Raw genomic sequence first — 12,749 nt, forward strand, 5'->3', positions numbered from 1 at the left:
TCTTCTTGCAGACTGCAGACTCACTGGCCAGCTACCATGGTCCTAAGGATAAAGTAAGGACAGAGCAACAGTGGATCAGTGGTGGAGAGCTTTGCCTAACAGGCACCATGTACTGGCTTTGGGCCTCACCATTGCATGTTGAGCACACATGTGTGAGATTATGACAGCTGTGGTGTGTGTGTGTGTGTGTGTGTTAGGGGAGTTACCACTAGTTTTTATCCCCATTGGCCAAAATGAATGTGGCCAAATAAGGCTGTAAAGAAACAAACCCAACTGCAGGTCATTTCTGTGGAGCCTCAGAGAGTTCTAGTGTAACTGGTTTTGATCCTGTGTCTTGAGATTCCTGTCACCTGAACTCCCTTGTGTTACCTCTCTTGTCTTCCTTCCTCACAGACATCCCTCTGCTCCCTGGATCTCCACGTCGGCTGAGTTCACGGACGGTGGCCAGAGGAAGCCAGGGCCCCAAACACGGGCAGCAGTACCTCAAGGTGCCAGGACCCAGGGCCCCAGGTCAGAGGGACAATTCTAGCCTACACCCTAGCCAGGTCGCCAGGAGAGAGAGTTCCCGAGACCGTTCTGTGAGTACTGATGGATGCCCTACGGGAGTCTCCCACCGGCCATCCTGTCATTTGTGGCTGATGTGTGCTGATGTGAAAAGCCCTGGGTTTTTGGGAGAATACTTTCATCTTCCCTATCTCGCACATTTCTAGAAGCGCTAGCTATCCCCTTCAGGGAAGGATCTGGAAATGAGAATGCAAGGAGAGGCAGATGATTCCTACCTGTTGGGCAGGCAGACTCCCGGGCTCCGTTCCCACAGGCCTGAGAAACCTGCCTCCTTAGCTCTGGTGGCTGCGAGCCTCTCTCCTGTGCCTGGCATTTCATCTGGTTGCCCTGGTGACCTCTCAGGTGGCTGCTGAGGCAGCTGGGTATCAAACCAGTAATAAACAAGGGAACACCCCGAGGGATGGAGGCAGGTCCCTGCCCTGCTCCGCCTCGCGCTCTTTCCTCCTCTGCCTCCCTCTAGTCCAGAGTGGAAGAGAGAGGAAGCAGTCACTTTCCCTGCATCTGTCACTGGCAGGGTCCTTGCTAGTGGCTGGAGAGGAGGAGGAAGAGGAGGAGGAGATGGATTTGTGAGGTGCAGAAAGCCCAGTGACTTCCCGGGGGTGGGAGAGGAGCCTGGGAATTGGCTTTTGCTGGGATGGATCCAGAGCAACTGCCAGTAAGTAAGCCGTGGGATTACGGAGCGTGTGCGGCTCACGCGCAGCTCTGCCGGGAGCAGCACATGCGTGGGTGTGCCATGGTGCAGGTGGAGGGCTGCGCATTGGTTTGTGTGCCTGTGCATATGGGCGCCCTCACATGTGTGCAGAAGTGCTGAGCCAGGGAGGCGTGAGTGGAGGGGACTGCTTGCAGGTGCCCAGGCATGTGCCGGTGAGCTGGAGTGGGCACGGGCTTCAGTGTTTGGGCAGGCCATGTGAACTGGCAATGGTGTGTGCTACCGGGTGTGCAATCTGTCTGTCTGTCTGTCTGCCTGCCTGTTTGTCTGCCTGTCTGCCTGCCTGTCCATCTGTCTGTCTGCCTGCCTGCTTGTCTGTCTGTCTGCCTGCCTGCCTGTCTGTATGTCTGCCTGCCTGCCTGCCTGCCTGTCTGTCTGTCTGCCTGCCTGCTTGTCTGTCTGTCTGTCTGCCTGCCTGTCTGTCTGCCTGCCTGCCTGCCTGCCTGTCTGTCTGTCTGTCTGCCTGCCTGCCTGTCTGTCTGTCTGTCTGTCTGTGTCTCTGCCTGTCTGCTTGTCTCTCTCTCCCTATTTCTGTCTATCTGTCTGTCTGTCTGCCTCTGTTTCTGTCTGTCTGTCTGTCTGTCTGTCTGTCTGTCTCTCTCTCTCTCTCTCTCATGTGTGTGTGTGTGTGTACTGATCCCCAAACTGCACACATGGGTGGAGGGCTACAGGTGACAGTGACAAGCAGGCTTAGACTGCTGATCCATCCATTGGACAGAGAGACTTGCTTCCTAGTCTGTCCCAGAGCATCAAAGCATCCTCTTCTGTCTCTTACTCTCCTTATTCTGACCTTACCTGTGCTACTTTCTCTGGCCAGGTCATCAATAACTACCTGGATGCCAATGAGCCCGCGTCCTCGGAAGCCCGTCTGAGCCGCATGCACTTCCACGACAACCAGAGGAAAGTGGATTATGTACTTGCGTACCACTACCGGAAACGGGGCGCACACGTGGGTCATGGCTCCCCTGGACACTCGCTGGCTGTTATCTCCAATGGGGAGACAGGCAAGGAGCGCCATGGCGGGGGCCCTGGCGATGTTGAGCTTGGCCCACTGGACGCTCTGGAAGAGGAAAGGAGGGAGCAGCGAGATGAATTTGAGCACAACCTGATGGCGGCTGGGCTGGAGCTGGAGAAGGACTTGGAGGTGAGGCTGGCCAGGCTACGGGTCTCAGGGCGGGATGGGCCCTGGTGGTTAGCAAAGCTTTGGCTTTGCTCTGGCAGACAGCTTGGTCTTTCCTTTTGTGTAAAGCAGATACGTTGGCCCAAGGCCTTGCAGCAGTTTTGGTAATGTGATAACTTTGGCCAGGTGGGTCCATGACACTGTGGGATGGTGGTGGTGTGCCTTGCCCGTGCTTGACCGTGCACACACCCAAAGGGCCTAACAGTCTGGTTAGACCTGGATCCCCGAGGGTCTGTGGCTTTCTCTAGTGTGGTTTCCTTGCATGAAGACCTGGTTTTCCTGTTGAACTTAGATCTAAATTTCTTTGTGGGGATATAGGGATCCCCTTCAGTAAGGGATGGGCATGCTCAGAGCATCCTGAGGAATCTGTAATGAGACACTTTAGGGAACTGAATGGGATATCATTGAACATATTTATAAATCTGTAAGGTATGTGTGTGTATGCTTGTGTGTGTATTTGTATGTATATGTACATGTGTATGAATGTGTATACATATCTGTATTTCACCCTTGGTAAGTAGGCTAAGGCAATCCATGGAAATCTACTTACCTATCTATGTACCCATTCTCCCACTCATCCTCCCATCCATCCTCCCTCCCATCCTCCCACACATCCTCTCATCCATCCGCTCATCCATCCTCCTACCCATCCTCCCACCCATCCTCCCACCCATCCTCTCATCCATCCTCTCATCCATCCTCCCACCCATCCTCCCACCCATCCTCCCACCCATCCTCCCACCCATTCTCATACCCTTCCTTCCACCCATCCATGCACTCTGATCTTTTCAAAGTATACTGGCCTTACTATTTCTTCCAAACTGTCTGTCTCTAATCTTCTTTCCTTCAAAATTGTATTCCAGGCTAGCCACCAGCCTAACCATAGTTCTGGGTTAGATAGTGGATATATCGACTCTAATAAAGTCCTCTCTTCCAGGAGCTCTTGCTCAGACCCGTGCCCTCACTTCCGGTCTCTGCTCTTTCCTCCTTCCCTGACCATTGGCAGTAAAATGTCATGAAGCCTTTCCTTTCCATCCCTGGCCCCTGCTCTTCTTTTCTTGATCCTACTTAGCTTAGCACTGCTCCCTGCAGCCGTGTGGGAGGGGTCTCTTATCTGTGCCCCACCAGATCCATGAAGGTTGGGGCTTTGTTTCTTTTCTTTTTAATTTTTTTAAAATTTTCTATATTCTTTGTTTATATTCTGAATGCTTTCCCCTTTCCAGGTTCCCCCCCTCTCCCCATCGGTCTCATAAGCCCTCTTCCCTCTGCCCATTTCCAAATCACCCCCTTCCCATTTCTCTGTCCTGGTACTCCCCTACAATGCTGGATCAAGACTTTCCTAAACCTGGGATAGAATGTGTATCACAATAGGTGTCATATAGGTATCAGTTGTGTAAAGGATTGGCCTCTTAGAGGAAACTTAAGGTCTTTATTTGAAAAATCAATAACCTCCTTTCTGGGCTCTGGTGTTACATGTCCCATGGTTATGTGGGGGAAATGAAAACATGTAGCACAGTATCTTGTATACACGAGGTACACAGTGAACACTTACTATGATTTTTTTTTTTTACTATTTTTTCCATGTGATATGTTTTGGTTATGCTTTTCCCACTCTCCTAACTCTTCTCAGGTTCTCCCTACCTCCTTACCCATCCAATTTTATGTGTCCTCCTCAAAAAGCAACCACCCACAACAACCAAACAAAAACCAAAACAAACAAAAGACAAGTAAATTTTTAAAAAAGCCATAACAACAACAGCACAGCAGCAGCAACAACAAGGACAACAGAAACAAAAACAATCCACAAAACAGCCAAGGAGTTTGTTTTGTGTTGGCTACCTACTCCTGGGTCTGAGGCCTGGCCTGGAGTGTGGTTGGTATGCCCAGTGACACTTCACTGTAGAATGAATTTTCCCTTTGGCAGTGAGCATTAGTTGCACATAGCTTCTGGGTTAGGAGTGGCACTCAGGGCCACTTTCCCCTCTCTGTGCTGGGATTCTATAGGATCTGTGCAGGCTCTGTGATGCTGCCACAGTCTGTGAGTTTACACGCGCATGTGTCCTGTCGTATCTGCAAGACACTGTTTCTTGGGATTCATCCCTCACCTCTTATGACCTTTCCTTTGCCCTTTCGAATAGATCCCTGGGCCTTGAGGGCAGGGGTTTGATGAAGACATCACATTTAGGACTGAGCTATTTAAAAAAGAGGGCCATGCTGCGAGTCAGGAAAGCATTGTCATCTAAAAACTAATCTGCAAGATTAACATTAATGCTGGCTTCACACTGGAAGGGGCTCACAGAGGTCCATCATTCCTTTTCTGTCCTCAGCTGGGGTGCTGTATCTTGGCTCCGGCCCTATGGTACACGGCTCATGCAGACCATTTGGCAGGAGGCTTTCCTCTAGGTCCCCTAGTAACCTCTTGAATGCTTTGGGCCCCTTTATTTCGAGCTACCGATTTCTGATGTTTGAAACCCAAAGCTCATTTGGTCCTTTCACTAGGAGTCAGCAGAGCAGGCATCTTCAAGGACATGGCTATACCAGGAGCTCTGAGTGTTTGCAGTCTACACAGCTGTCTCCGATGTCAGGGAGTGGACTTGGTTGGGAAATAGTACAGGCCACTCTCAGGAGGGCGCTCCCAGAAGGCTGATGGACTAGCGTGTTTCCCTCTCGTGCATTTTCCATTAACTTAGGACCTTAAAGTCAGAGTTTCCTTGTGTGTAAACAGGAATAGTAGTATACCCTTCCCAGGGTTGGTAAAAAAAGACAGAGCGAGACAGGCAAATGAAAATACCCTGAACAGAACGCTGCTTTCAGGGCTTTCACATATAACAAACAAAATATAGATGCTTTGTTAAAATGAATTTCAGACCAACAATGAGTAGCTTTGTAGGTATTTTTTGTTTTAAATATATAGCTCAAGTATGCCCCATGTGTTATCAGGGATGACGGATTCGATGTTGATCTGAACTCTGTAGCCCAGAGAAAGCTGAGAGGCTGACCTTAGATGAGGTTGAAGGTCTTGTCCTGCAAAGTTACCTCTATTGTACAACTACCAAGGCTCGCCCTCCCAGCCTCCTCTGGCTTTAAGGTTAACTAAGCACTTCTCCTTCTTCACGGCTCAGCCTCCCGGAACCCCTTCTGCTCTCCTACCCCTGGCCCCAACATGACCTACTCTTCTCCTGTGGGATCCCTTCTCTCTGACCCGCCTGGCCAGTGTGATATCACACATTGGGAGAGCTAGCTGCCCTCTGCACCCTCGGCACACTGCTATCATTATCACCATTTGAAGACACGCCCCTTGTCCTTCATGGCTACTCTCTCCGTAGGCAATCATTCTAGCACATCACACTTCTGGGAAATGCTGTGTGCAATTTTGTATTTTTTTCCATCTTAAAAAATAGACTATTATTTAGAACTGTTTTATAGCTACAGGAAAATTGGAAGTGGTACACAGAGGTCTTATGTCCTACCCTGTGCCTGGCTTCCCCTGTTATTACCCTCTTATTAATGTAGCATTCTTGTTACAATTAATGAACCAACATCGACACGTTATTATTAACTAAAACCCATATTCTATTCAGATTCGCTTCTAGCTGCTGTCCTTTATTCTAGACTCCCCTCCTGGGCTGTAACATTGTGTTTCATCATCCTATCTCTAGGATCCTTTTGATGCTGACATTTTGGGGGGGAGGAGGGGGACGGTGCTCACTTTCAATTCACTTACAATATGCTTTTTGCAGCTTGCTCTGCTTCTTACTTTACTGTTGCCATGCTGGAGTTTTCAGACCCCTCATGCTCTGCATATATATGTTATATATATATATATATATATATATATATATATATATATATATATATATCACCCTTTATTTCTAAAGGGTCATTTATGGGCCCCACCTTATCTTCATAGCAAGGGACTCTTAGGTTACCTCTCACTGTGAGGATATCCCAGCAAGACCAACGGTGAACTGTCAACCCATGCAGGGCCAGCATTTTCTAGTCTTCTTGGCTTTGCTTCCTCCTCCTCTCTACATCTTGAGGCCAAGCATCAGTGGGAGAGTCATCCATGTAGCCTGTGGTGGGCTTCTGAACAGCTCCCCATCAAGGTCCCACCTGCTCAGTAGTTCTCTCTCTCTCCACTGGGCAGGGCTGCCTTTTAGACTCTGATTTCACTTTGACCTTAAGAACAGTGAAACAGGAAAGGGTTTCTGTCAGATGCCCGTTAAAGTTATTCACTTGGAAAAGAACTTTGTGCCCACCAGGCTCTGAATATGGCAGAACTCATTTCTGATCCTTTCCTTAAACAGGATGCTATCACTGTGCACTCACCAGCTGCTGTTTCCTCTTCCTTTTCCTCTTCTCCCCCATCTTCTTCCTCTTCTTCCCCTTCTCCTCCTCCTCTCCTTCTTCTCCTCTTACTTTTTGTTTTGAGTGAGTTTTAGTGCATTGACTTGTAGGCACTCATCCTTTGAAGGTGATTGAGAATGTTATCAGAGGTGTGAGAGTTGGCCTATTGTGCTTTCTTCTGCTTGGCAAGCTGATGATAATTTAGTTTAGAACCACACCCAGGGATGCTTGTGGCTCACAAAGGTACTTGTATTCTTGTTACCAATTCATAAAACCAAGGACCACTTCTTCAGATATGGAAATCTCTCCTAAATTGGAGAGCAGTTGCATCTGTCTAGGAGTGAGCTCAGCCAGAACTCACATTCCTCTGGTCGTTGTAGGGTTGTGGAATAAGTTGGATAAGACCACTGTGGAAGTGCTAGGAGGTCCCGTCTGTCCACACTTGCCTTCCAAACTTTCTGCATTGGACCAAAGAGCCAACAGGAGACTGAGATGATGCTGTGATCAGGGGTGTTTGGGGGAGGGGTTTTCCAGAGCCATGATGGGAGGTGTGTAATGTAGGCAGAGGCTGGGACAGTGTTCTGACACTTTGAGGCAAGATCTTATTGCATCCTCCAGGCCCTGAAATCTCAAAGCCCATGTGGGTATATCTTTGAAACAGAAGTTGAGGAGAAGGTATCGATAAGGAAGCCAGATCACCCTGGACTGTTGACTTTCCTAGAGTTAGGACACCAGAGAACTGATAGCTTCTGCTGACACTATCATGTCTGGCTTACCATCTTGAGCAGCTCTGAGAACTGTGTCTGTCAGTGTCAGTCACAGAGTGGGCCATGTGTTGACTGAGGGGCCCTGGAAACCCTGGCATCCTTCAAGAGGTCAACCTCTTTTCTCCATAACTTAACATCAGGTGAGACCCAGGAAGGGACTAAATCTTTCTCTACAGAGAGGAGCCCATCTCCTGACTGTGAGCATCTCACAGTGGCTCCCGAGTGACTGCATTCCATCTATGGAAAGGAACATATGGGATGTGGGACATCATAATCTCTCGATAGAGTCCACTGGAGATGGGATTGAAAGGCAGGCATTGCAATGTCTTTAGAATCTTAAGGAATGCTTTTAGGTTTTTGACTTTTCCTTTTAACCTCCTTCTTGGCCTAAACAGTTGAAATGGTGTTCCTTGGGAAGGGCTTTCATGACTTTGGGAAATTCCTGACTGGATCTGTGGTACCACAAAACATGTTTCTGTTCTGACTGGGTGCTCCGTCTTTCCAAACGTCCAGTAGATGGGGGCCGTGCTCATCACCCATCCATAGAGATCTCTGCAGGGACCAGGAGTTGAGTTCTTAAAACTGAAGTAGGGGTGCTGTGTCCCTCCTTTCTATCAGGGGTATACACTAATAGTTGGGGTATGTCTTAATAGTTGCAGACTAGCGAGCTCCCTTTAGTCTCTGGAGAACTAAGCTACCTGGTCACCATCTCTCTCTCAGGTGAGATGGTGAGACCTTGCTTCTCCAGATCTAAAGCCAAGCTCTGCTTCTCCTCGTAGGGTTCCAGATCTTTCTTTGGCTTCTTTTCTCTAGGAAAAGCTAGGACTTTAAATATGGAAAATCTTGCCGTTTGGTTTCCTAGGGCGACAGTGTCCTATAGAATCTTTCTGGTAGCTATGGCACGGGCACACACTGAGCAGGCAGCGGGTACCGGAGTGAGGTGGTGGTACGCTTCTGAGGGAGCAGGGTCTTCAGAGCCTGACTGACTCTGCTAGGAAGTGAGTCTTTTGCCTCCTTGGGAGAGGGTGGGGTGGACCTGGTCAGGGAAGGATGTACTGATCTGGGTTTTGACAATGTGTAGTCTCCTCTTCTGTAGTGTGGCTTCTGTGCTCTCAGGAGTGTGGGTATCAACCCTGGTCTTGCATGTGTTCCTCATTCCCACCCCAGAGTAGCACACTGGAGCCTTGGGCTTTTCTCTTGCCTCTCTTCTACCCTGAGGGATCTTTAGGGATACAAGAAGACAGTCCTAGGACCATACGGCCACAGAAGGGTGGGTGGGATCAGATCTCAGTGGGCAGGCCTGAAGTGAAGACCCAGAGGAGAGCAAGGAGGGAGCTGAAGCCCCATCTCCACCCCACTCCAGGTACCTATTCCCTTATGATAAAAAATATGAATAAAACAGGCATTCAGTGTTCCCATGTCGTGCTCATCCTAGCAACCTCATTGGGGTAGACGGAACAGTCATTGCCCCTTCCCATGGACCAAGGACCCTGAAGTACCTTGCCCAGCTGGTTGGTTCCAGGTCTCCCAATCCCTGCTCCTCTCTTGGGAAGTGTTTGGATCCTCACCATCCTGGCCATGGATTCAATGCATTGTCAGGATTTGAAGGAATGATGGGTCTAAGGAGAGCAGACAGAAGGATCTGCGGGAGCTCTTTCAGTCTGCACTTTGCGTTTGCTAAGAGGCCTATCTGTCCCTCTGTTGGATCTCTCAAAGGCACTGGAAAGGAACTTCCAGGCTCAGACTTGTTATATCTGTTCTATAATCCCAATGGGCACAAAGCACGCTCATCCTTGTGAAGGGCTCTGGCCCCGGGGCACCCAATTTTCTAGTTGTGTGTTTTGCTTGTTTTCTGTTACCACATGCTATTCGGGAGGAAATGGGATCATAGAGCATTACAGTTGTGAAGATTTAGTTGGGTGATTTCTTTCAGTCACATAAAGAGTAGGAACTGTGTTGTCCAGGAGAGGATGCAGCTTGCAGCTCACTACAGTAGCTAATGCCTTAACCAAATGAGCTGACTACGGACAATGTGTGCAAACACACAAGGCCAGAGGGCAGGCTTCCACTGTGCTCAGTCTGTTTTCCTGGAAGCTAAGCTGTTATCTTTCCATGAGGCTGGAATCCTACTCCAGGTATGATGGCAGTAGGGGTTCAAAGATGGTGTCTGGAAAATGGGGCTATGCTGACTGTCCAAACATCACTCTAGTTGCCTGCAGTCATTTCCCAAGCACTGTGGTAAAGAGAGAGTTGTGCAACAGTTGGTCTCTTCCCTACTAATCATTCCTTCTGTGGCACTGCTGCGTGTTTTGGGACCTGGGAGATACTCTGTGAAAGACACCATTTGTCACTTGAGAGTTCAGTCATTGTCAGTCTGAGGCTGCTTATGCTTGTCTCCCTACTGCTCTGTCTTGCTTCTCGACTTGTGACATTTCTGAAGGCCTTTCTGAGCACTGGGTCCTGGGCTGGGTGGCACAGAGGCTAATAAGACTCAGTCCCTGCCTTCAAGGCAAGACAGACTTGAGAAGAGACTCACACAGTTCAGCTTAAGGAAATGTGGAGTCTCAGGAGAGCCATGTGGAAAATCTGAACCCTTCTTTAAAGCTTCCTAGCTAAGCCACCTTCTCTGTCCCTGTCCCAGCTGATGGGGTCAGGCAGATGCTAGTGGACTGTGTTCCCATGTTATCAATGCCACCCCTTCTCCCCCCCTCCCCTCCCCCCTGGAGGGATCACCTGACATATGCCAAGATGCTGGTGTGCACAAACTCCTGTTGCTTTTACTGCCACTCTGACTGAAAGCCTGAGATAAACAGCTCAAAGGAGGAAAAGTTAATTTGGTTCCTGATCTCAGAGCGTTCCCTCCACAGTTACCTGGCTCCTTGTACTTGGGAAGAACATCGTGGAGTGGGAGCTTGCATCAGAGGGTTCTCAGTCAGCAGATAGGAAGTGAAGGAAAGGACAAGCTGACACTGGGCTGGCCTTCTCTTTGTCCCTTTGTCACATCTGGGCCCCAGGCCTGTGGGATGGTGCTGCCCACAGTCAGGGCGTATCTCCCCACTCAGTTCATCTTCCCTGGGAATCCCATCCGAGACACCCACAGATGTGCCTCACCAATCTCCTAGGTGATCCTAAATGCAGCCAACTTAACAGCAAAGATTAACCACCAGAGAGAGTTTATCTGAAGTGGGTGCTGTTCATAGCAGACTGAGTCAATCTCCCTCGACAGAGGGGGAGTGCTTTGTGAGGGTGCTCAGTCTCTGTCCTTTCTGTGCAGGGAGAGCATTCCTGACATCCCTGGTCTGCCACCTCAGGGGTCATCAGGTAGCAGTAGGAGTTTTCTGATCTTGGGAATTTTGAGAATGGAATTTAGAATTAGAGTCCAGAAACTCAGATGGCAGGAAACCAACCAAACCACTTAATTGAAAATTACCATTCACTACAATCAAAGTTATTTAGGTATTTCTGTGACTTTACTGCTCATAGGGATGACCATAGGTTGTGTCATATCTTGACCATGGTAGAGATTTTCTAAAACATTTACATTCCTCTGTATGTAATTTTTTTGAATTATGACATATTTTTGGTGTGTTGATAGGCCTTATTTAATGTATAGCTATAGAAGTTAAGTAGGTTACTAATTTCACAAATTTAGCTACACTTTAAAATGTGTGTGTGTGTGTGTGTGTGTGTGTATGTGCACATGTTCCTGTGTGTGCAGGTATGCAAGCATGTATGTATGTGTGCTTCCATGTTCTTGTGGAGGCCTGTTTTGGGTGTTGGTCCTTTATGTTTTGACACAGTGTCTCTCACTAGGACCTGGGGCCCATGAAGCAGCTTGGGGTGGCCAGTCAGTGAGCTCCAAGAATCCTTCTGCCTCTGCCTCCCCACGATAGGATTCCAGGTAGGAACTGCAGCATCCTGCTTTTTCATGGGTGCTGAGGACCTGAACTCAGATCATCATGCTTGGTGGGCAAGCATTTTACTGACCGTAATCCCAGGCCCTGTTTATACTTGAAAACCTCCTGTCTGTAAACTCAGTCTTACTGTCCTTCTTGTACATTTGTAAACATTTCAAGGAGAGGGCTCATGCATTTCACTGCTGTGTCTTGGGTTTCATGTCTCAAAACAGTTGACAAACCCTTGGATTTCTTCTCTGAACCTATATAGCTACCAGGAGTCTTGCCTTCCTGATGTGAAGAGAAGCCAGTTGGGGACATTTGCAGCTTCTGCCAGGGAACTGACAGGCTTAGAGAGGTCCCAGGGAATCTTGTCTTGGTCTGGTTTTTGGGACCCAAGAAAGAGTCACTAGAGCAGCCACTGTGCTTTGGAGGCAGGTGGTCAGTGCTGTGGTCTGGCTGAGCCCAGGAAGGGAGTGAACAGAAGGCTGGAACACCTGCTTCCAAGTCCTGCTCTCTGCTACCTGCTGCTCCCTGGAGCTGACTTCATGTGGGACAGGAGAGGGCTTGGCATAAGTCATGGCTTCCCAAGTTACGACTCTGACAATACTGGTTTTGTTTAGCTTGGGTTGAGGTAGTCTGCATTGAAATAACAGTTGATGGACTGTGCATGTATGCCAGTGGAGAGTGTTTGCCCACCATGCCCCAACCCACGAGCTGGAGGCTAGTACCATAGGAAAGTTCCAAATTGAAGTAAAACTTGAAAATGTGTTTCCCAGTTCACCAAGCAATGGCACGAGTGCAGTAACTTTCTGAGTTCTGATTCGTTCTTGTGTATCTTCTGTTCAATCTTCAGAGGCTGTCAGCCTTCTTCCAGTAGAGGCAGAAAAGTGAAGAATATTCACAGACAGTCATAGAGTTGGTCAGCCACATCTTATTTACAACTTAGTCTGGAGTGTGTGTGTGTGTGTATGTGTGTGTGTGTGTGTGTGTGTGTGTGTGTGTGTGTGTGATCCTCTTCCTTGTTGCATGCACCATGGGTAATCTACACAGCTATTCCTAGTTTGAATGTTGGGATTAAACATTCAGGGAGTTAACTCTACACAAGCTAGAGTTATCCAGTAAGATAGAATCTCAATGAGCGAGTGCTTCTATGGGATTGGCCAGTAGGCAAGTCTGTGAGGACATTTTCTTATCTTTTTGGTTGTGAGTCTAGCTTTTAGTGTCTGATCTATCTTTCCAGCCTGGGACAGGGGTAGTTGCTTGATTAATGATTAATGTGGGAT

At 48.5% G+C, this 12,749-nt stretch overlaps 1 protein-coding gene across 2 annotated transcripts in view; it reads left to right on the forward strand.

The window, feature by feature from the left end:
* Window positions 1–1,198: 1,198 nt before the first annotated feature.
* Ano2 (anoctamin 2) overlaps window positions 1,199–12,749 on the forward strand; it is a 325,589-nt gene continuing 314,038 nt past the window's right edge. For both annotated transcript variants that reach the window (XM_052172696.1, XM_052172697.1), the window contains exons 1-2: window positions 1,199–1,219; window positions 2,091–2,417. In XM_052172696.1, coding sequence (XP_052028656.1) covers window positions 1,199–1,219; window positions 2,091–2,417 — 348 coding nt within the window. The remainder of the gene's footprint in view (window positions 1,220–2,090; window positions 2,418–12,749) is intronic.

The sequence above is a fragment of the Apodemus sylvaticus genome, chromosome 2, assembly GCF_947179515.1.
Source record: "Apodemus sylvaticus chromosome 2, mApoSyl1.1, whole genome shotgun sequence".
Lineage (NCBI taxonomy): Eukaryota > Metazoa > Chordata > Mammalia > Rodentia > Muridae > Apodemus > Apodemus sylvaticus.